At 30.1% G+C, this 22,451-nt stretch overlaps 1 protein-coding gene across 1 annotated transcript; it reads left to right on the top strand.

The window, feature by feature from the left end:
* Nucleotides 1–6,811: 6,811 nt before the first annotated feature.
* LOC140674302 (fatty acid synthase-like) lies at nucleotides 6,812–21,763 on the top strand. Its single transcript, XM_072907760.1, is given in 21 exon segments — nucleotides 6,812–6,865; nucleotides 8,771–8,875; nucleotides 9,982–10,232; nucleotides 10,334–10,565; nucleotides 10,776–11,194; nucleotides 12,247–12,540; nucleotides 12,631–12,841; nucleotides 12,929–13,089; nucleotides 14,197–14,514; nucleotides 14,642–15,141; nucleotides 15,272–15,570; nucleotides 15,678–16,079; nucleotides 16,266–17,284; nucleotides 17,432–17,676; nucleotides 17,737–18,430; nucleotides 18,572–18,776; nucleotides 18,779–19,399; nucleotides 19,521–19,990; nucleotides 20,483–20,737; nucleotides 21,207–21,458; nucleotides 21,546–21,763. Coding segments are annotated over 21 exon segments (7,104 nt in total). The 5' UTR covers nucleotides 6,812–6,816; the 3' UTR covers nucleotides 21,648–21,763.
* Nucleotides 21,764–22,451: the final 688 nt, after the last annotated feature.

The raw sequence follows: 22,451 nt of genomic DNA, 5'->3' as shown, positions 1-22,451 counted from the left end.
TTTAGAGTTATTTATCAATTGTCAGAAGAAAGGATTACCAGCCGTCCATTTTTACAAGTGTGCTGAAGAGATTGGTAGTATTATTTCGTTGAAATATGTTTTTATTTACATGTCAGTCGCAACATAAATTAGGGTGTCATTTGTCGCTATTTCTCGCTTGTGACGTCACGATTTCAATATGGCCGCGGTGACTACTCAGGAGCCTTAAGATTAGACGACAGCAAATTGATATATTGTCTCTTCTTCCACGAAATCGGAGATTGATTAAAGAGACTGATTGAAAAATTCTTTGGATCCTTCAAATCTTGTTTTTGTCTTGCTTTGTAAAGTTTGCAAACTTTCTTTTCAAGGTTTTAAAAAAGGATTTACAAGGAAAGGTATGGAAGTGTCGCCCTTCAATTTTAATGAGCTTTTAATATGTTGTAGTCTAGGTCAAAATAAAAGACACATTTTTTATACGTGCCGAGGAGGTGAAACACCCTCTTGGAAAAAATAGATTTTTTTATTTCTAAGCGAATGTCGTCAAAAAGATAAGAGATAGAAAAAAAAGTTTTACGGTTCTTAATGTACTCTAAAATTGTGTAATTAAATTTTTTAAAAATGTCATATTTTTAAAAATCCCCCCTTTTCCCCCTTAACTTTTAAAAATTTTGAAATTTATTTTATAGCAAAACTTGTAGCATATTTAATGATAAATTCAACCATACATATACATATGATAAAGTTGTATTCCAAAGTCGGCATTTTTCAGAAATAATACATATATGTATACAGCGTGTCCCACCTGGAAGTGGCCACCCCCTTGTATCTTTTAAATTAAAAGAGATAGACCATAACAAATATATACTAAATTAAATGGCTTGAACTTTATTGCGAGTATAGTGACTGATTACAAAATTTATCTGTATTGAAGAACGGAAAAGTATGCATAATTTTTTTATAATAATGTAGATATTTTGATATAACAAAAGTTGTAGCACTGTTTGAAACAAATACAACGATGTAGAATTTAATGTAAATATTTTACATATTATACGAGATTTTCCGGCTTAAAATATCGTGGGCGACGTCTATCATTTCATTTTCGACCCTGCAATATGACTAAAGGTTTGTTCTTTTTTAGCTGGATTAGTGCAGCACTATTTCAATATAGTGCTTACACTGGACTGCAATAATTTTACAAGTTTAAGAGTACAGAAAGAGATAAAAGAAACGCAATAGTGTAGTAATCAATATGGCGTTCTACAATGAAAATGATATGATGGAAAATATACAAATAGCAGAAATAGCAGAATCTTCTGATGAAGAAGATATAATCATGATACCACCAGCGGAACCAATAGGTTTGTTCTTTTTAGTTGAACTGGCGGCACTAGTTCAGAAAGTGTACACTAAAATGTTCGTTTTGTATGTCTCGCGTAGTGTTATCGGCAAACTGCTCGATACACCCAGCAGTTTCTGAGGAACCATCAAATCGAGATATTATTGCATCCACCAATGAATCTCGATTTGAATCTAATCGAGTATCTTTGGGATATATTAGAGTGCAAAGTACGCGAAAATTATTTCAACAGTCGTCGCGTCGACTTATTATTACTATATATTTATTTGTTTATATAAATATGTATTATTCCTAAAATTAATAATAAATATAATATTAATATGTAGTTTTTGTTTTAGTAAAATGTTATAATATTTTATGTAAAAATAACGACTAATTAATTAATTATTTTGATTTATGTAAATATAACAAAACATGAGTTAAATTGTCATTTTTATTTTTTTTAACCTGTTCCACCAAATCGAATTAGTTGGCTAATTTTTCATATATATAGAATAAAACAAGGTTTCTTCTCAATTTTTTTCAAGATAGTCACTCAAAGGGTTCGTTTAAAAAAAATCTTTATCTTTTTTTGTGCGTTAGCATACTATGTAGACATCTGAAAAAATATGTAATGTTTCTTTGATGTCCCCCTTTAAGCACATTTTTTTTATTTAATTATCTTTAACCAATCGTAAGATATAAAATATTTTATTTTTTCAAATTCACCTCCCTAACACCCTAACGGGCAGATCTGAAAAGCTAAAACTTTGCATAATGCATTTACTCATTATAAGTTACTCACAAATAGCCATTATGTTAGATTATCTTCAGGGGCAATTTTACTATACTTATCCCGCTATACCCTTTAAAGTGTTCAATTTTTATGACTTTGCTACCGAACGTGTTAAGGACATCAATAAAATTCTTAAAAAAATAATGCAGGATTACATGGATCAGCTCATAGAATTCGACAATATCGAAAAAGATATAGAATTAATTTTGTTAAATGTACTCTGTTTTAAAGATGAAAAACTTCGAGCCTCCTCTTCTGATCAGGCAAATGCATTGACGCATTTTCAGCAACAGCCAAGAACCTGTAAATATGTCAATCATTTTAATTTTATCCTATTTATATATTAATATTATTTACATATAAACACATTAACTATTTATTATAATTTTTTTCACTTAATCGTAATAAACTAAATGCTCTGAAATATTTTTTTTGTAAAGAGCACTTGTTTTCAAATTTTATAATAAAAATATTAATCTAATAATAATTAAAATATAATCAAACATTTTTGATAAATATTTAAAACGAAAAACACACACATACCTGATTTCGACTCATATATTTTATTTCTAAACTTTCAACATGTGACTTAAAAATGACTTTGTATATAGGTTTTTATTTTGACAGCATAATAATTTAAAAAAATTGTTGATATAAAAAATATTTTATAGACAACTAATATCTATTTTATCTTTTTTTGTTGTATATATTTTCGTATATAAATATATAAATATAAATAAATAAATATATATATATATATATATATATATATACATATATATTAAATTCAATAATGTATAAAAATTAAAAATGAAAATTTTCTACAGAGCAAATCTTTACTTTTACTCAAATTAATTATTAATTTTAATTTTAGAAGGCTACACTAAAAAAACATTAAAAATAAGTATTTTGTGCAATATAAAATTTGTGATTCTCGAAATATATTAAATGTATTAACTTTTGATCTAGATAATCTGTGTAGTTCCTTCTTAAATAAAAACTTACTTTATGTATAATAGCAACTCTTAGCATTTTTTAATTCGAAAATCAAATATTTATTATAAAGTTAGTATTTGAACCTGTTATTTAATTTTTTTTTTAAAACTGCAAATGTTCAAATGTTCAAAATCCCGTAGTCTCATAGATGTTCTTTTAAGAATTCACTTTATAAATTTTATTTACTTAACCCTCTATGGGCCCATGTAACTTTCAGGTCACATGCTAATATATCGACATTTTACCAAATAATTTTAGTTTTTTCATGAGATGGCGTATACGTCTTAATTCTATAATGTCTCTGAGACAACCAATACCAATAAAAAAATTTTTTTTTTTATCTGCATATATAGGTTTATAATTGTTGATTTTCCGTCTCTGAGACAACCAATACCAATAAAAAAAATTTTTTTTTATCTGCATATATAGGTTTATAATTGTTGATTTTCCGTCTCTGAGACAACCAATACCAATAAAAAAAATTTTTTTTTATCTGCATATATAGGTTTATAATTGTTGATTGTCACCCAAGCTTAAGAGCGTGGAGACATACTCAGGAATGGTCTTATTACTAATGTTTACAAACCAGTGTATGTCTCCACGCTCTTAAGCTTGGGTGACAATTTTGCGCTACCCATAAACCCGTCACGCAGTAAAGATCGCGTTGATTATGTATTAAACATTAAGAATTTTGAGGCGTGTTCTAGCAGGATTCCAACTGATCTTTTAGAGACTACCAGAATTTCTGTTGCGAATACACTACAGAGATTTTTGTGTTCGCGTCGTCATGTCAGTTATATTGAAAGACATATTGGGTGGGCCTTCTCACTTTCGAGAAAGTTTTTGTCTGATAATAATGATTTATTAGTTACCAAAGCCGACAAGGGACAGTCCACAGTCGTAATGAACAAGACTGATTATCTGTTAAAAATGGAGTTGATATTGAGTGATGAATTTACTTACAAGAAAATCAATAAAAATCCGACAAAACCACTTACGAACAAGATAAATTCATTATTAAAATCTTGGCTCAGCAACGAGCTCATTGATGAAAGAACTTACAAACATCTTAATTGTATAAATGGAAATTTGCCTCGTTGCTATGGGTTGCCCAAGATTCGTAAATCTGGTTTTCCATTAAGAATCATTGTTTCGACTGTTGGCAGTCTTTTGTATAATTTATCTATTTACATACAGAATATACTGCAAAGGTCAATTATAAAGCCAGCTTCACATATAAACAACGGATGGTCTTTTTCCAAAAAGATCAAGGACGGTATTATTGAGAGTGGTCAAGTAATGATATCATTGGATGTTAGCTCGTTATTTATTAATGTCCCCAAAAAATTAGTTCTGAGCGCCATTGAAAAACGTTGGAATAACATCAGTTCTGCTACTAGCTTTAGCCTTTCTCAATTTATACATGTGGTTGAATTGATTTTAGATTCGACAAGTTTTAGGTTTAATGGACAGTTTTACGAGCAAATTTTCGGAAGCCCTATGGGCTCTCCTTTATCTCCGATACTAGCGGACATTGTCATGGATGATTTACAGTTTCATTGTTTAAATTTGTTAAGTTTTAAAGTCCTAATTTACTATAGATATGTGGACGACATATTTGCAATAATCCCACGCACACGCATTGATGAGATGTTAGATACTTTTAATAATTTCCACCCTCGTTTAAAATTTACGTTTGAGATTGAACAAAATAAGTTCATTAGCTTTTTAAATACTACTGTTTTACGTGTGGACAATAGACTCATAACTAATTGGTACAGAAAACTCACTTGGTCGGGAAGATATATCAACTTTTACTCGAATCACCCCATGAAATATAAAATTAATATGATTTATAGTCTTGTTGATCATGCTTTACTGCTCTCTGATACTAGATTCCACAATGAGAATTTAGGTATCGTTTTTGAAACGTTGCGTAATAATTGTTTCCCTGACAAACTTATTGGACGACACATAAAAGGGGATTAATTTTTTAAAAAATCGCGACAATTTAGAATTTGACCCCCGAGGGAAAGAATTACAAAAAAACAGCCTTTTTATTTCTATTCCTTATGTCAATGAATTCAGCTTTTGTTTGCGTCGTATTGTGTGTGACGCTGGTTTGAACGCCGTTATGACTATAATTAATAAGCTTAATACATTGATTAAGCGTGGTAAAGACAGATTACATACTGACAATAGAACTGATGTTGTTTATAAATTACAGTGTAAGGATTGCGATGCGCTCTACATAGGCCAAACAAAACGACATGTACGCACACGTATATATATATATATATATATATATATATATATATATTAAAGAACATCTTAACAATATAAAATTACATCCTACCAATCAATCAGTCGTTAGCAAGCACAGAGTTGAATTTGAGCATGATTTTGAGTGGGACAAGCCGGTTATTTTACATGATGAAAAATTTATTAAGAAAAGAGAAATAGCTGAAATGTTTTTCATCAAGAAATTTAACCCCACGATTAACCTACAAAGAGATACCGAAAATTTAAATAATATTTATGACAAAATTATAAAGGTCGTTTGAACTGTTTTTCTTCCTAAATATTGACAGTTTCGTTTAAAAACTCATGCTGACATGACGTGTCTCGTTGTTTGTGTTTATCTCAAATTTAATAACCGTTGATTTTAACTAAGTGACATATTTAATTGTTCCATAATTAAGTTCTACTTTTAAACATGTCCCATTAAATTCTTTCTTTTCTTTCTTAATTTACGTGTGAGTAGACTAGTTTTTTAACGACATGATATTGTATTGTTTGCGTTTAATTCGGTATAAATTGTATCCATATAATTTTTTGATCCGTTATATATTTTCTTTATAGTTACACTTGAAAAGGACCACAACCATATGATCGAAACGTCGTGTGAATAAATTGAATGATTTTGGCTAGTCAGGTTGTTTTAATTAACCCGTTGTTTATATTCAATTTAAATTTGTCGATTATTTTAATCAGATTTAAATTTAAGTACATTCTTTATTAGATTAGTTTATTAGATTAGTTGTATTTCAGAGTTAAATGTAAAATCGAAAAAAAACGAAAAATCACTCGAGATTCGTTCATCGAATTTAGCAAATTCATTGAAGGATATTGTCTTACTTTTGCGATGAGATGTATTCATAATTTGCATACAGCCTCCATACCCTAATTTACAATTTTGACGCACGTATTGGTTAAATCATATACTCGTGATACTATTCGTCGGTACGTTAAAGCGTAATTGCAAAATTATTTAAATTAATTAAATCAATTTAATAGAATATTCTATATCAATTGCTATATCGATTGTCAATTAACCAACTTACTTTCTATAAATAGAAACTTAACAGCTGCTTGATCTCAGCATTGCGATGATTAACGCTCTCTCCTCTTTTCGGCGAGCCGTCACGAAAACACGTGCTGATCCTGCAACAACCAAATATCCGATTTTATAATAAATATCAACCGATGTTAAGTCAGGCATCTGTCATTCACCGATAGCTTGCGATCTTTCATTACCGTTTCACTGCGATCACTGCACTAATTATTATTAAACACTGTCATACATTGCCTTCATGCCTTAACTTTCCATCCGTCGCCTCGCACTAAAATTATTGTATCAACTGATTACTGCCTCACGCGGCACGTGTACGCGTCGCGTCATTCAAGGCCTACTGACAGTGAGATGTCAACTGCGGGCTCCTCACAGGCCTTCAACTTGCAAAAGAGGGCCGGTAAAAAGTGACGATTTTTATTTAAAACGTTAATTATAATACCTTTTTGTGTGCTCTTTGTTGAGATGATTTTTATTTAAATCTCTAAGATATGTTATTCTAATTTTATAGATTTTTATAGATACACACAAGATATAAAAAATATCTTAAAATATTTTATAATTTTCTTTTGGTACCAAAAAGTAAAGCTTTTGTTTTCTGTTCTCTAGTTCTATATCATTAAACTAATAATAGAAAGTACCTGAAACAATTTTTAATTGAAAGTGTGTTTTTCTGCATTTAATTTCCTAATATAAGACCGTCTCATATTAGAAAACCTTACTATCTCATATTAGGATACCTTTTTCAAAACAAACGAATTTTTCAAGTCTAAGAAAAATCATTGTAGCAAATAAAATACATATTTGAGCTATTAATGCTTTTTAGTGGTAAAACTTGAATGTATTAGATATAAAACCACATAAAGTTTTTGAGTTAAAAATTACAATTAAAGAAAATATAAATTAAAAAAAAAAAGTATCTCATAATTGGCACCTTTATTTTATTTTATTTTATATAGAATAAAATTAAAATAATTGATTCGACTACAACGCACATGCTATAACATTTGCTATTCAAATCTCGTATATTTTAAATCGTTGAGCCAGTAAACTTTCTGAATCACGAGAACATAATGTGAAAGAAAGAAAAAGAGCAAAATAACATTTTTTTCCTACTGCAATTATGTCGCTACCGTTAATTCAGAATTACCCTTTTTTTACATTCTAATTGAATTTATTTCATCCAACATAATGCACAATTCGTTTAATTAAAATATGAAAAGCTTAAGTAGCAATCCGTTTAATTAAAATACAAAAAGGTCAAATAATCATATAGAAGTACATCTGGATGTCAGAATGCTAATTTAATTTTCTTTTCATATCTTTCCTTTTCTACAGAAAGGGTCTTTTACCTATATAATTTTACTAAATAATTCTCTTAATTATAAATCCATTAACGTATCATTTTACTCAAGGTAATCAAAATGTATAAACGGTATAAATTTATTATTAAGAAAAGAATTAAAAATTAATAAAAAAGTCGTAAACAAATATAGACAATGATAATATCTTTAATTAATTTTATTTATTTAGTTATGTTGATTAATTCTTTTATGAGAAAATTGTAATAAAAAGAAGATAAAATTATATTTAAAAAATCATATTTTGATCAAATTTATTATTTAATTGAAGCTATTTTAATTAAATAATAAATAATTTAATGTTATAAATAAAAATATAATTAGTAAAACTTAATATAATTCTTATAATAGTACGTATTAACAATGTAAATGATACTTTTTATTTTATTTATTTTACATAATATATTTCTAATAACTCTTTTTTAAAAATATTTATATTTAATTTTAAATATAATTATTTTAAATATTATCAAGCACTGTACGTATTTATATAGAAAAATGTTTTGTGTACGATTTATGTATTTCAAGTGGAAATTATTAGAATTACAAATTGTGCAAAGAAATTAAAAATACCACAATCTCCTATTAGTAATTATACATTCAAACACATTTAAATAATTAAAAAGTAAAATCTGTTTTTAAAATAATAGTTGATTCAATCTATTGTCTGCTTTCATTTACTCTTTAGCTACAGTGAAAGCTACGTCGCAATATAGTTTTAACGTCTTTATAGATAAACTAACACATTTAATTCATATACTATTTTTTTGCATCAACATATATGTATGCAAATATAGTGTTAACATTATTATAAATAAAATAACATTTATAATCCATATACTATCATTCCGGATTAATTTGTACGAAAATAATTGACATTATGGTGGAAAGAACATGCAGACCGTGCACTAGTTTGGATTCTGGTGAGGAAATTGTTATTTCAGGTATCGCTGGTAGATTTCCAGATTCAAATAATATAATTCAGCTACAAGAAAACCTATTTAACAAAGTTAATCTTCTTAGAAAAGATCACGGCCGATGGAAAAAAGGTAATTACAATTTATAGTTTTATATTTATTTGCGATTGGTTTTAATGTAAAATATACGTTCTTTTCTTCAATAATTACATAGTTATATATTTTCCAAAAGAAATATATATATATATATATATATATATATATTTTTTTTTTAAATTAAAATAGATGACACATTAAGTCTGTCTAGTAAGAGCGTGACCGATATAAATTCTAAGCTATTTAATATAAACAAATAAAGAAAATTACATATATACTACTCATTCAATACTACAATGCTTTTGTTAATATGTCATCCAATCACAATCGTTGTCAATCTTTGCCTGTCTTCTTTGAAGTATGTTTTCTATTAACACTTAACGGTCCATACCTTATATTCCACAATACATTATACAGGGGTCGTTCAAAAAATAACTGCACAATCTGTTCATCCACTTTCTTTGATGTTTTCCGTGTTTTTTACTGCGATCTGGCAAATTATCGCTATTTGTTGTTTCATATACTTGTTTACAAACGCTTTTGAATTTTTATATATATGTATTTAGCAGTTCCGTGATTTACTGCTACCTTGCTGTAACGTGTCGAATGGAAGATAACATGTATAACAGTTTAATGTATTTAAGAGCGTTTATTTTTATTGTCGTCATCACATGCGCACGCCAATACATGAGCAGAACCGTGCTTTTACCTAGAGGCTCTAGCGCCACGCGTTGCAGCAGCGCATGCAACGTCTTAAAGATCAAAATACTCAAACAATCGAAAGGAAACGATTTCTAACACCAGCAAATCATTAACGGTATTTGTTGTTTTATATACTTGTTTACAAACGCTTTTGAATTTTTATATATATGTATCTAGCAGCCGCTTCAAGCGACATTTTTGGTTCGTAAGCGTAAGCGTTAAATACGTCATTCTCGAGCGAAAATTGACAAAGACCAGGGCCTTTTATATGACACGTCATAAGAAAACAGTCTCTCTATCTGCTTTCTCGAAGGTCTACGCTATAATGGTTCTCAAACAGAAGTTTATCCCGTCACGCTATTACTATACAGACTATATATTAAAAGTTTATTATTACGTAAATATGATAACTATTATGAAATTTTATAATTTGTTGACAGAGCATCCAGATTTACCAGGACGCATGGGAACAATTAATAATGTGGAAAAATTCGATGCTGATTTTTTCAATTTATCTTTCGAGCAAACACACACGCTCGATTCTATGACGAGAATGCTATTAGAGCATACTCATGAGGCAATTATCGATGCGGGAATCAATCCAAAACAATTGCGAGGAAAAAATACTGCCGTGATCATAGGAACGTGTTTTATTGAATCGCAAAAAAAATTTATCTATGAAAATTCTCAGGTAGAAACAAAATTATTAATTAATAAATGTAGGAAAAAATAGTTGAAAGGAAGAATTATTAAATTCATTGTTTATACATATGAATTGTTACTTATAATTAGGTAGACGGTCTAGGTATTGTTGGATGTAGCAAATCTATGCAGGCAAATATGCTTTCACATTTTCTGGATTTGAAAGGACCGTCTTATACTGTCGATTCAGCATGCAGCTCTAGTCTTCATGCTATGGCTCTTGGTTATCATCATATTATGTCGGGTCAATGCGACGATGCGATAATTGGAGCCTCAAATCTATGTTTAAATCCCATCATGAATCTGCAGTTCCTTCGTCTTGGTATGTTTACTAAAATTAATTAATGTCTCATCAGATCCTATACCAGATTGTCTGTTTATTCATTTTTATTAGATTGTAATTGTTAAAAAAAGCTCATGTAATTTTATCAGTCTTTATTTTTTATTTATTTTGAATTTATAAATTCATTCTTTAGAGATGAGGTATGATTTGAAGCACTCTGTATAAATATACTACTATATGATTTTTTAGGTGCATTGTCATCGGATGGTTACTGCAAACCTTTTGATACTACTGCTAGCGGTTATTCGCGCAGCGAAACCGTGTCGGCGTTATATCTTCAAAAGGCAAAAAACGCTAAAAGAATTTACGCCACTATTAAGCACATTAAAATGAACAGCGATGGATACAAGAAAGAAGGAATAACATTTCCATCAATGCATACCCAGAGTATGTTATTGACAGAATATTACGAAGAATGCGGAGTATTACCGTCCTCTCTAGATTATTTTGAAGCCCATGGTACGGCTACCAGAGCTGGCGATCCTGAAGAAATAAATGCTATTCATAAAGTTTTGTGTAAAAATAGAAAAACTCCGCTGTTGATCGGTTCCATAAAATCTAATCTTGGTCATTGTGAATCAGCCAGTGGTTTCGCTCAAATAGCTAAGGTAGAAAAAACAAGTACAATTATTATAATATTTTTATAATAAAAAAAGTAATATACGATAAAGAACCTTGCACTAATTATACAGAAAAACTATCCCGGTCAAATGAGCTAAATTTTTAATATGATGTAGTTTATAGCGTCCTGATCAAAAGTCTCAATGGACCTAAGTCAAAAAATGGACAGTTTCATAATAGTGCCTTATTCGAGAAAATTATCATTGAACATATTTAAACATATTTCTGTATGAAGAGTGCTGTTGTGCGCTTTTCACCAATTTGACCCTCTACAATTTTATGATAGTACTCCAGACCTTCTATACTCTTAGTTTTCTCATTCCTTCTCTAGAGATCAAACTGGAAGTTAATTTCCAAACTTCGAATTTGCATCGATTGCGAATGACTCTCGCCGATTTTAATCCCAAGAGGGATCACGGTGACCTAAAATAATCTTCTAGTTGAAATCGATGCAAAAATACATTTTTTAAACGATTATATATTTTGAGTTCTAAGAGGGTCAGAAGGTCAGGGAATCATATATAATGGTCCTACCTCCTACCCTCGAGTACTATCATTGAATTATAGAGGGTCAAATAGGTGAAAAGCGCATGACAGCACTCTTTATACAGGGATATACTCAAACGGTAAAGTTCTCGAATAAAGCGCTTTTATTAAAATTTGACACCCTGCAGCTCGAAAACTGTCCATTTTTCCACCTCGGGTCCATTGAGATTTTTGATCAAGAAGTTTTTAAACAATATATAAACATTCAGCTCAATTGACTGGGATAGATTTCCCGTACGATTAGTGGGAGGTTTTTTTGCGTATATATATAACAGAAAATACTCTTATTAAAATACTTAAATTTTAAAGTAATCTTATTAATTTGTTTCTTCACCGTCTACGTTTGTTGATTACTATTGCTCCCCTTTCTATATTAAGAGATTGACAGGATCTTTGTCCTGTCAATTAATTAAATAAATAAATTTTTAAGCAGATACATTAATACAAAAATACTTATTGTTATGTATCTAATTAATACCATTGATATTTTAAGGTAATAATAGCATTCGAAACCGGTCTTATTCCACCAAACATCAATTATACATCACCACGAAATGATATAGACGCCCTGGTAAATGGAAGCATTCAAGTGGTTACAGAGGCAACGCCACTTAGGAATGGTTACATAGGTATTAATTCTTTCGGCTTCGGAGGATCCAATGCTCATATGTTACTAAAATATAATACCAAACAGAAAATTAATAATGCAGCACCAAACGACGGCCTGTCAAGATTCGTGATATTATCTGGACGCACAAAAGAATCAGTAAATTCGTTTTTGAATGATGTTAGTAGATATTTCAAGCAATAATATTTTTAATAATTAAAAAGTATTATACTACTTACAAAAAATTTAAGAAAATTATTTTTCTTGTAGGTCACTAATCATTCTATAGATGCCGAATATATTCGTTTATTACACGATATTTATGCGGACAATATAGATGGTCATCCATGGAGAGGATATATTATACTGAAGCAAGGCACTTTGCAACAAAGTTCAATAAAAGACATTCAAAATTATGAGAATGTAAAAAGACCTATTTGGTTTATATTCTCTGCTTTAGGCGCGCAATGGCCAAGAATGGGTATAAATAATAAATATTTTACGTTTCACGTATGATAGTACATTGAAATAATAACATGATATAATTTCTAAATTAAAACTTTATTAGGTCGAGATTTATTAAAATTTCACGTCTTTGCAAATGCTATAAAAAAGTGCGACGATATTTTAAAGTTATATAATGTTAATATCATGAACATTTTAACAAAGCAAGACGAAGAAGGATGCAAAAATGCTTTACATGCATTTGTCAGCATTGTTGCTATTCAGGTGAAATATTTTAAATATTATGAATATATAAAGAAATATGCCCAGTTTTTTATGAAAAGGTCCTTGATGAAAAACATCGAAATATTTTTAGAATTGTAGAGAGAATTGTATTTAGGAAGGAATAAAAAGTTTTATGGGTACAATGTTGTAAAATAAATCTCTTGCTAAAATTGTCCAAAGTTTACTATTATGATCATGTATTATTGGTCTTGTTAGATTTGTTTGCATCTACACTTTTATTGGACAATTTAAATTTTTATTTCGTGCCCAGACATTACACAATATCGGATTTATGTCTATTTCATGTTCGGAAAAACCATGTGTTTTAAAGTTTATAAGCTTTAAAAACATTCATAAAATATATTGTACACTATTAATGTTATATTCGATGTATATTAATTATAGTATACATATATATAATGAGAATCTCTTGCGTGAATATGTGTGCCTATGTGAGTGTATATGTGTATGCATATACGTATATGCATACACATACTTTAGATTTTCAAAAAAACACAATCACATTGCTAATGAAAGTAGACATTTAAGTTACAATTTTAGTTTAAAAAGAAATTTTTTAGGTACCCTGAATTTTTAGCAGATGGAATAGCTCGATTGACAAAGTCTGTCGTCATTTTATTATTTGAAATTTACATCCATAAAGTGTGAGTTTAAAGTTAAATAATAAAGTCTTTTTTGTATTATTATTATTTATTCGAAATTTACGTTTCTTTGACGTTCAGAGGACGTTTCTGGACATTATTTCTTAGACAAGTCAGGGGTTAAACCACGTCTATTTATTTTTATATTTGGATTAACTACAGAAATCCATTATACAATATATATTTCAGGAACATAAAATAGACATTTTATTGATTTTTATTTTTAATATCCTTGAAAGATATTTGTAGGATTTTTGTGTGCTGTGTGTAAATAAAAACTCTTTATCGATTAATATATGACTTTCGTACAATAATAATTCTTTACTCAGAAGCCAAACTGGATATGGTTCTTTATATGAATATATATTTTATATGTATATTAACAACGCAAATTATCATTTTTTCAATGATATAATAATAAAACTAACTCTGTATAACTTTATAGATCGGCGTAGTAGATCTTTTAACATCTTTAGAAATTACTGCAGATTACATGATTAGCCATTCTGCTGGTGAATTAGGTTGTGCATATGCGGATAAATGTCTTACTCTTGAACAAACTATTTTATCGGCGTATTTTATTGGCGTAGCCTGTGTCGAGAAAAATGAGATTCACAGTTCTATGGCAGTTGTGAACCTTGATTACAAACGTTTAAAAAATATGTGTCCGGCGGACATTGAAATAATATGCCACAATAGTCAAAACAGCAACATAGTATGTGGGCCTGCAGAATCTGTAAAAAGCTTCACCAAACAATTACAGGTACTGTTTTTTAATTTAATTTTTAATCAAATTGAGCTCCTTACTTAACCTTTTTTGTTCTGAAATTTGAACTCTAAGATTTAATTTGTTTAATATTTTTTTACTGCAATTAACTTTGTTTTGTCAGATTAACAACATTATTGTGGAAGAAATCTCCTGCGATATACCATATCACAGTCATTATCTCGCATCCATAAAAAATCGACTTTTATTTGACTTGAATCAAGTAATAACACAGCCAAAAAAACGAAGTCTAAGATGGATCAGTACCTCCGTACCTTACATCGAATGGTCGAAGGAGGCAGCGACATTATCTTCAGCATATTATCACACATATAGTATTTTAAATACCATACTATTTGAACAAGCAATAAATTTAATTCCAAATAACGCAGTGACTATCGAAATTTCACCGGATAGCGTTCTGCAGCATATCTTGCAGGAATCCTTACATCCAAAAGTGACGAACATTGTATTGACTGAACGCACTGGACAAAATATCGATGTAACTTTGCGAGGGATTGGAAAACTCTACAATTGTGGCTTACAACCACAGATCGCTAATTTATATCCGCCAGTGGAATTTCCAGTTAGTCGAGGAACTCCTATGATATCTCCATCTATCAGGTAAAATACAGTGTCATAATTAATCTTTTTACATTTTACTGACATAAATGAAAAACTAAATATAGACAAATAAATACGGACAAGCGCATATATATGTATACTCAAACGAGCTTTTAATGTCGGGATATAGGTGGAATCATTCTGAAAATTGGTTTGTACCAACCTTTCAATCACAGAGTCATATGCAATGCAGAGAAAGACACATCGAAATCAGCCTTAACGACGAAAGTTACAAGTATATGGTCGGGCATGTAATCGACGGAAAAATTTTATTACCTGCGACAGGATATCTTGTGCTTGTTTGGGAAACCATCGGCATGATGGAAGACAAAATACACACAACTATGCCAATAATATTTCAAGATGTAAAATTTATTCGTACTACGCATATATCGACTAATGTTGTAAAATTGACAATTACGATACAAGGTATTCACAAAATTATTAAATTATTTTACAATAGTAAAGTTAAAGTTATCTCGTAACTTCGTAATGTATCTCGTATATGTATAATATCAAACATGAAAACATCACAGATAGCGGAAAATTCGAAGTTATCGAAGGAGATAGTGTTGTCGTAACCGGTACAGTGTATACTATATTGAATCCGGAAAAAGAAATAATTCCTACCAATCTATTGCCGGAGTATGACGACGAAGAGGAACACCTGACTGCTCGAGATATCTACAAAGAGTTGAAATTACGTGGCTACCAGTACAGTGGCTGGTTCCGTGGATTAAAAAGCGCATCTATTTCAGGCAGCAAAGGACATATCTCTTGGACAAATAATTGGGTAACATTTATGGATACTATGTTGCAGTTGTATATACTTGGATACGATACTAGAGATTTATATGTTCCTACTAGTATTCAAAAATTGGTGATCGATCCTGCGCACATGTCAAAGCTACGGGAAGTGATGACAGAAGAGTATAAAGGTATGTTCTTCATTAATTAAAAATTTAATAATTTAATATTTAATAAATAAAAATTTTAAATTAAAAAGTTTAAAATTGAATACATATTAAAAACATATTTTTATATTTTACTTATTGCATCATCATTAAAATTATATAAAAAAGTTTTGTTGAGAAATTGCTATTTCAGTTGTTGTCTCATTACAGAATTATTAGTACGGATATATAGAAAAATAAATGCAATTATATCTAATGGAATAGAGATTCAAGGCGTTAGCGTTACCGCAATTTCTCGCCGAAAACTAATTCAAGATCCTATTATTGAGGAACACATATTTGTAGCTCATTATGATCACGCGAAAATTTCCTTAAGTGAAGCGATCCGAATATCGGCGCAACTTGTGTTGGAAGATCATCAGACCATTAAAGTAACAGCCATTGAACTAGTAGAAGCTGTCGATAATGTAATGTTGGAAGAATTATCGTCTTTGTTACTGACTGAAACTTTTAAAAATATGCCACAAATACAAGCAAATATTACTTTATTAACATTACCGAATCGTTTCAATTCTGTAAAACTTCCACAAAATGTTACAATCGCAGACTTAAACAAACCATATATAGATGATAAAGCCTTAATAGCTGTCGGATTTAATCTTTTGACGAAACAACAAAACTCGTTAGAAAAACTTTTGCCATTCATAAGAGAAGGCGGTTATCTATTGACACGCGAAAAGAGCAACATAATTAACTACGACAAGTACATGCGGCAATATGAATTAAATGTTATCCTTGAAAAACGAACTAAGACTGAAGTGATTGTGCTTCTGAAGAAAAAAGTTCAGATAAAGAAAAGGACTGTCGTTTATATAAATAATGACAACTTTAATTGGCTAGAAGAATTAAAACTGCTCGTGAATGATAAGACTCAACTAGATAAAGACAGTAGAATCATAATTGTTGGAGAGGGAGACTTTGAGTGTGGTTTGTTAGGCCTCGTTAACTGTTTGAGAAAAGAATCAGGCGGGGAATTTGTCAGAAGTGTACTTATTCAAGATCAAAAAGCTCCTAAATTCTCTCTACAAAACCTTTTTTATATGCAGCAATTGGAGAAGGACATGACTATTAATGTTTTGCGCCCTAATCAGACCTGGGGTTCTTACAGGCATTTAGAATTACCACGTCCAGAAGCCAAATTTGTACCTACTGCCTACGTCACTCAAATGGTACATACAAATTTTTTTGCAAAGCTTTAAATAATATATTAATAGTATATGTATATGAGCAATAATATATACATATACACATATATATATATATATATATATATATATCATGTAAAAATATATAAAATGTTTGTTATATTATTATAGGTTTGTGGTGATCTAAATACATTATGTTGGATAGAAAACGATATACCTATTGAGTCTCATTTCAAAGATTTGGTACGTGTGGTCTATTCTTCCATTAATTTTAAAGACGTAATGTTAGCTACCGGCAAATTAAATTCATTACCTACGGCAATATCGCAAGGAAGATTTCAATCTATATTTCTTGGAATGGAATACGTAGGATTTGACACCAATGGACGTCGCGTAATGGGACTTCGTGATAATAAGTAAATATGTCATTAAAAATCATTATGTAAAATATCATTGACTAACATTGCTTTTTCAAGATGTATAGCAAACGTCGTTATAAAGGACAAAGATTTATGTTGGAACATACCTGATACATGGACATTCGAAGAGGCGGCTACGGTTCCGTGCGTTTACAGTACGTGTTATCTCACGTTGTATATTATTGGAAAGATGAAGAAAGGCGATAAAATACTTATACATTCCGGTACTGGAAGCATTGGACAAGCAGCTATCCACTTGGCTCTTAGCGAGGGATGCGAGGTATTCACTACCGTGGGTACAATTGAAAAACGACAATTTACTAAAAAAACGTTTCCGATTATTACGGATGACCACATTGGAAATTCTCGAGATACGAGTTTCGAACAAATGATAATGAAGCAAACAAACAATCGCGGTGTGGACATCGTGTTAAATTCATTGGCGGAAGAAAAATTAATCGCATCCGTTCGTTGTTTAGCACGAAAAGGTCGTTTCCTAGAGATTGGAAAGTTTGATCTTATTTCTAACAATCCTCTAAATATAAATCTGTTTCAAAAAGGCATTAGTTTTTACGGTATTTTATTAGACAATATTCTTGCCAATCCACACAAACATAAGTCTTTGTTGTCCAAAATGATGGCTGACGGTCTGAAAAATGGAAAAATCAAACCACTTCGAGTAAAAGTTTTCGCAAAATCAGAAATCGAGGCGGCTTTTAGATATATGGCAAGTGGGAAACATATAGGAAAGGTATGCTAATATTATAACTTTATTCACAGTATTTGTAAAATATATTTATTTTATAACAAAATGCATAAAAAAACTTATAGACAAAAAATTTGAAATTACTATAATAATTTTGGAACCTCTAATATATAAATATTCTTTTAGATAATTATAAAAATTCAAGAGAAAGACCAATCATTGAATAAACTTGTTATGACACATCGTCGCTATTACTGTCTTAGCGACAGAAGTTACATTATATTAGGAGGTCTTGGCGGTTTCGGATTGGAATTAACTGATTGGCTGATATTACGAGGAGCTAAAAATGTCGTTTTGATATCGCGAACTGGAATAAAAAATGGTTATCAGCGCTGAGAGTTCAATTGTGGAAATCCTACGGTGTAAATGTACTCATTGTTAAAAATATTGATGTCTCTAATCGTAACGATTGTGAACATCTCTTGCAAACTGCTGAAAGAATAGCACCGGTGGATGCGATATTCAATCTCGCTATGGTGCTGAAAGATCATATTCTGAAGAATCAAACCACGGATATCTTTGCGGAATCTTTCAAATCAAAGGCTTGGGCGACGCAAATGTTGGATGAGCTATCCAGAAAGATTTGTTCTAGACTACGCCACTTTGTAATGTTCTCTTCCTTTTCTTGTGGCAGAGGAAACGCTGGACAAACTAATTATGCTATGGCCAATTCCGTCATGGAGAGAGTGTGTGAAAAAAGGACAATGGATGGATTACCCGGATTGGCAATTCAGTGGGCAGCCATAGGTGACGTGGGACTTGTCGCAGACATGCAGGAGGAAGACAAAGAACTTGTTATCAGTGGCACTTTACAGCAAAAAATATCCAGCTGCCTCGACAAACTCGATATGTTTTTACTTCAAAGCCGGCCAGTCGTAAGCAGCATGATCGTTGCTGAGAAGAAAGAATCTTTCGGAATTAACAATATGGTGGAAGCTGTCGCCAATATTCTAAGTAAATATTTACACGTGCGCAGAATCAATTGCTTGTACTGTTTTTATATGATTATTATTATAATGTTAAACTTTTGCATAAAGTGTAATAAATTATATATATTTTATTTTTATATTATCAGATATAAAAGACATAAATATGATAAATCAAAATATGTCTCTGGCTGAATTTGGAGCAGACTCTATGATGGCTATGGAAATTAAGCAAACCATAGAACGAGAATTTGATAAGTTTCTAACTGAACAAGAGATACGGAACCTTACTTTTGCAAAACTCATTGAGATGTCCAACGCAAATAACAATAATACGCAAGCTGAACAGTCAATCGAAATAACGAAACCTGATAACGTTGCGAAATTATTCGGTATTGTAAAGGACGAAGATTTCATGACAGAAATTTGTTTAGATCTTTCGACTAAAAATGAAGAAGATACAGTCCAAGTATTTCTTATGCCCGGAATCGATGGCTGTGCAACTGTATTTAAATACTTAGTATCGTATGTTAAATTTTCTCTAACATTACTACAATGTAGCACAAACAATATGGAGGCTACAAACATAATATCGGAAACAACGAATTATCTTTTAGAGGTATCGCGTGACCTGAATTAAACTTATTACTTATAGACTTTTTAATGCTGAATTCCGGCCGCAGATTTACTCTAGCATGTCACAATTTTAAGAAAAAGGATAGAAACTTTAAGAAAGGGGTTTGGTAATATTTAAAGTACTATCACTTAGAAGGCAAGCATAATTTATAGACCTATTAAAAGAATCGTTAATAATTATACTTTAACGTAAAATTCAAAAAATTCAACATAGTACATATACAAAGTGATTTCAAAATCGGAAACGGTCACATATCTCATAAATACAGGAAAAAGGGAAAAGTATTTAAAAAAAAACAAAAATTATAAGACGCATTCAGCATAAAAAAGTATACAGGAAATTATGAGGTTTTAAATCTCAACGTCCTGTGGAACTGTAATTTTATATTTTATTAATTAAAGATTTGTATATGTGTTTATTTTTTGTTAAAACCGTAAGTATAAAATTTGCTGTATTATTTTAATATTTTTACAGCACGTATCATCAAGATTGAAAGATGAAAAAGATTTTGTAATGGTAGGATATTCTTTCGGATCTATTTTTGCAATTGAGTTAGCAAGAAAATTGGAGGCTATGAATTATAAAGGGCGACTTGTACTCATCGATGGTGCTCCTCAACAATTGCGAATAATTTATAAACATTATATATCATGTTCTAACGAAATTGAACTTCAAATTGATATTTTAACCACAATTATGGAAGTTTATAAAGCGAGAACCAGTAAAGAGGTATAATCTCTTTTTTTGCACGAAGTATATTTTTACTTACAAACATTAAAGCATCTTTCGATTTTTACATTTTCTTTATTTAGTCAACAGTCTTTAAAAAACAATCATATTAAAAGTCTTTAACTTTTTGCAATCTGATATTTCATTTCGGTAGGTTCATGTGCAATTCAATTATTTTCACTTATATCCTATGACATGTACGTTTTTCTATATTTCAGTAGTCTCTCATATTACATAACACACGTAAAAAAAGAAGAAAATCTTCACAAAAGTGAATGCAATCATAATACAACAAGAAATATTTACGGAATCGCTAGAATGTTTGTAAATAATCATAAATTTTAATGTCGAGATAAACTCATAGTTTGGAACATAAAATAATATTAAGATTCAGTAGGACCGCAAGAAGTTAAAGTCTAAAAAAATTTTCAAAAGTCATTTAAAAAACGTATAAATTCATATTCAACAGATTCTAATGAAACTGAGGGATTGTAAATCTTGGGAGGAACGGTTCGGTATGTTTGCCAAATACTTTTTAGCAATAAATACATCGCTTTCATTCAAAAATTTAAAAACACTATGTACAACAATATATAAACATGTAGTCGCTATTCGACAATATGATCCTTCTAAACTACCGTGTATTAAATCACCTATAACGTTGCTAAAAGCTAGTGTATCACATGTATCTGACATTGAAGAGGATTATGGTTTGCACAAGGTATTTTGAAAAAGTTTTATTAAAATCTACATCCAATATATTTATTTTAACAAAACTTTACCATTAATAAATTATGTTATATTTAAGATAACTGAAAGTAAAGTGGAAGTACAATATATCGAGGGTGATCACATAACAATTTTGAGAAACGAAAAAGTAGCAACTGCGATTAATGGCGAGATACTATAATTAATAGTGATCAACTGTGGTGTACTATAATATATATTATAATGTATTGTTTGGTGCCGGTTTTTTGTGTACGTTCAACAACCACATTAATAAAATATATGTTTTAATAAAATACTATAAATTATTTAATACAAGGCGTTTTTTTAATTGTCCGCAAATGATTTTTTAAGGTTTACGTCACATGTAGGGAAATTTGAGGTGTTCTATAATTTTACACTACATTTTTTAATTAGAACAGGAAAATGATTAACATAGTAATATGTAGCTGGAAAAAGCTAATATGTTAGAACATTATGCAAAAGTACATTATTAATAAGTACAGGTAATACTGCTGAACAAAATGTAATCATTACAAAAATTAAAACATACCTAAATGATAATACAAAACAACAAGATAAACAGTGGACTAAACATATAACGTCTCCAAGGGAAATTAAAGAACAGATTAAATATCTAAATCCACATAAAGCTCCTGGACCGGATAAAATTCAAAATATAATATTAAAAAATTTGTCGAGAAAAGCATTAGTCCAACTAACATATATCATTAATGCAATTATTAAATTATCCTATTTTCCACAAAAATGGAAAACTGCATACATTATTCCAATACACAAAACAGGAAAGAATAAAACATTACCAATTAGTTATAGACCAATAACTCTGTCCGGAGAAAATAGTTCTCATTAGGTTACAGAAACATGCAGAAACTAACAAACTTACCAAAGAAACACAATTTAGTTTTAGGAAAACACATAACACAGTCTAACAAATTGTAAGAATTGTTAACGACATTCGTGTGAA

Source organism: Anoplolepis gracilipes, chromosome 15 (assembly GCF_047496725.1).
Source record: "Anoplolepis gracilipes chromosome 15, ASM4749672v1, whole genome shotgun sequence".
Lineage (NCBI taxonomy): Eukaryota > Metazoa > Arthropoda > Insecta > Hymenoptera > Formicidae > Anoplolepis > Anoplolepis gracilipes.
The sequence above is the reverse complement of the archived record's forward strand: the minus strand, read 5'-3'. Positions and strand labels throughout refer to the sequence as shown.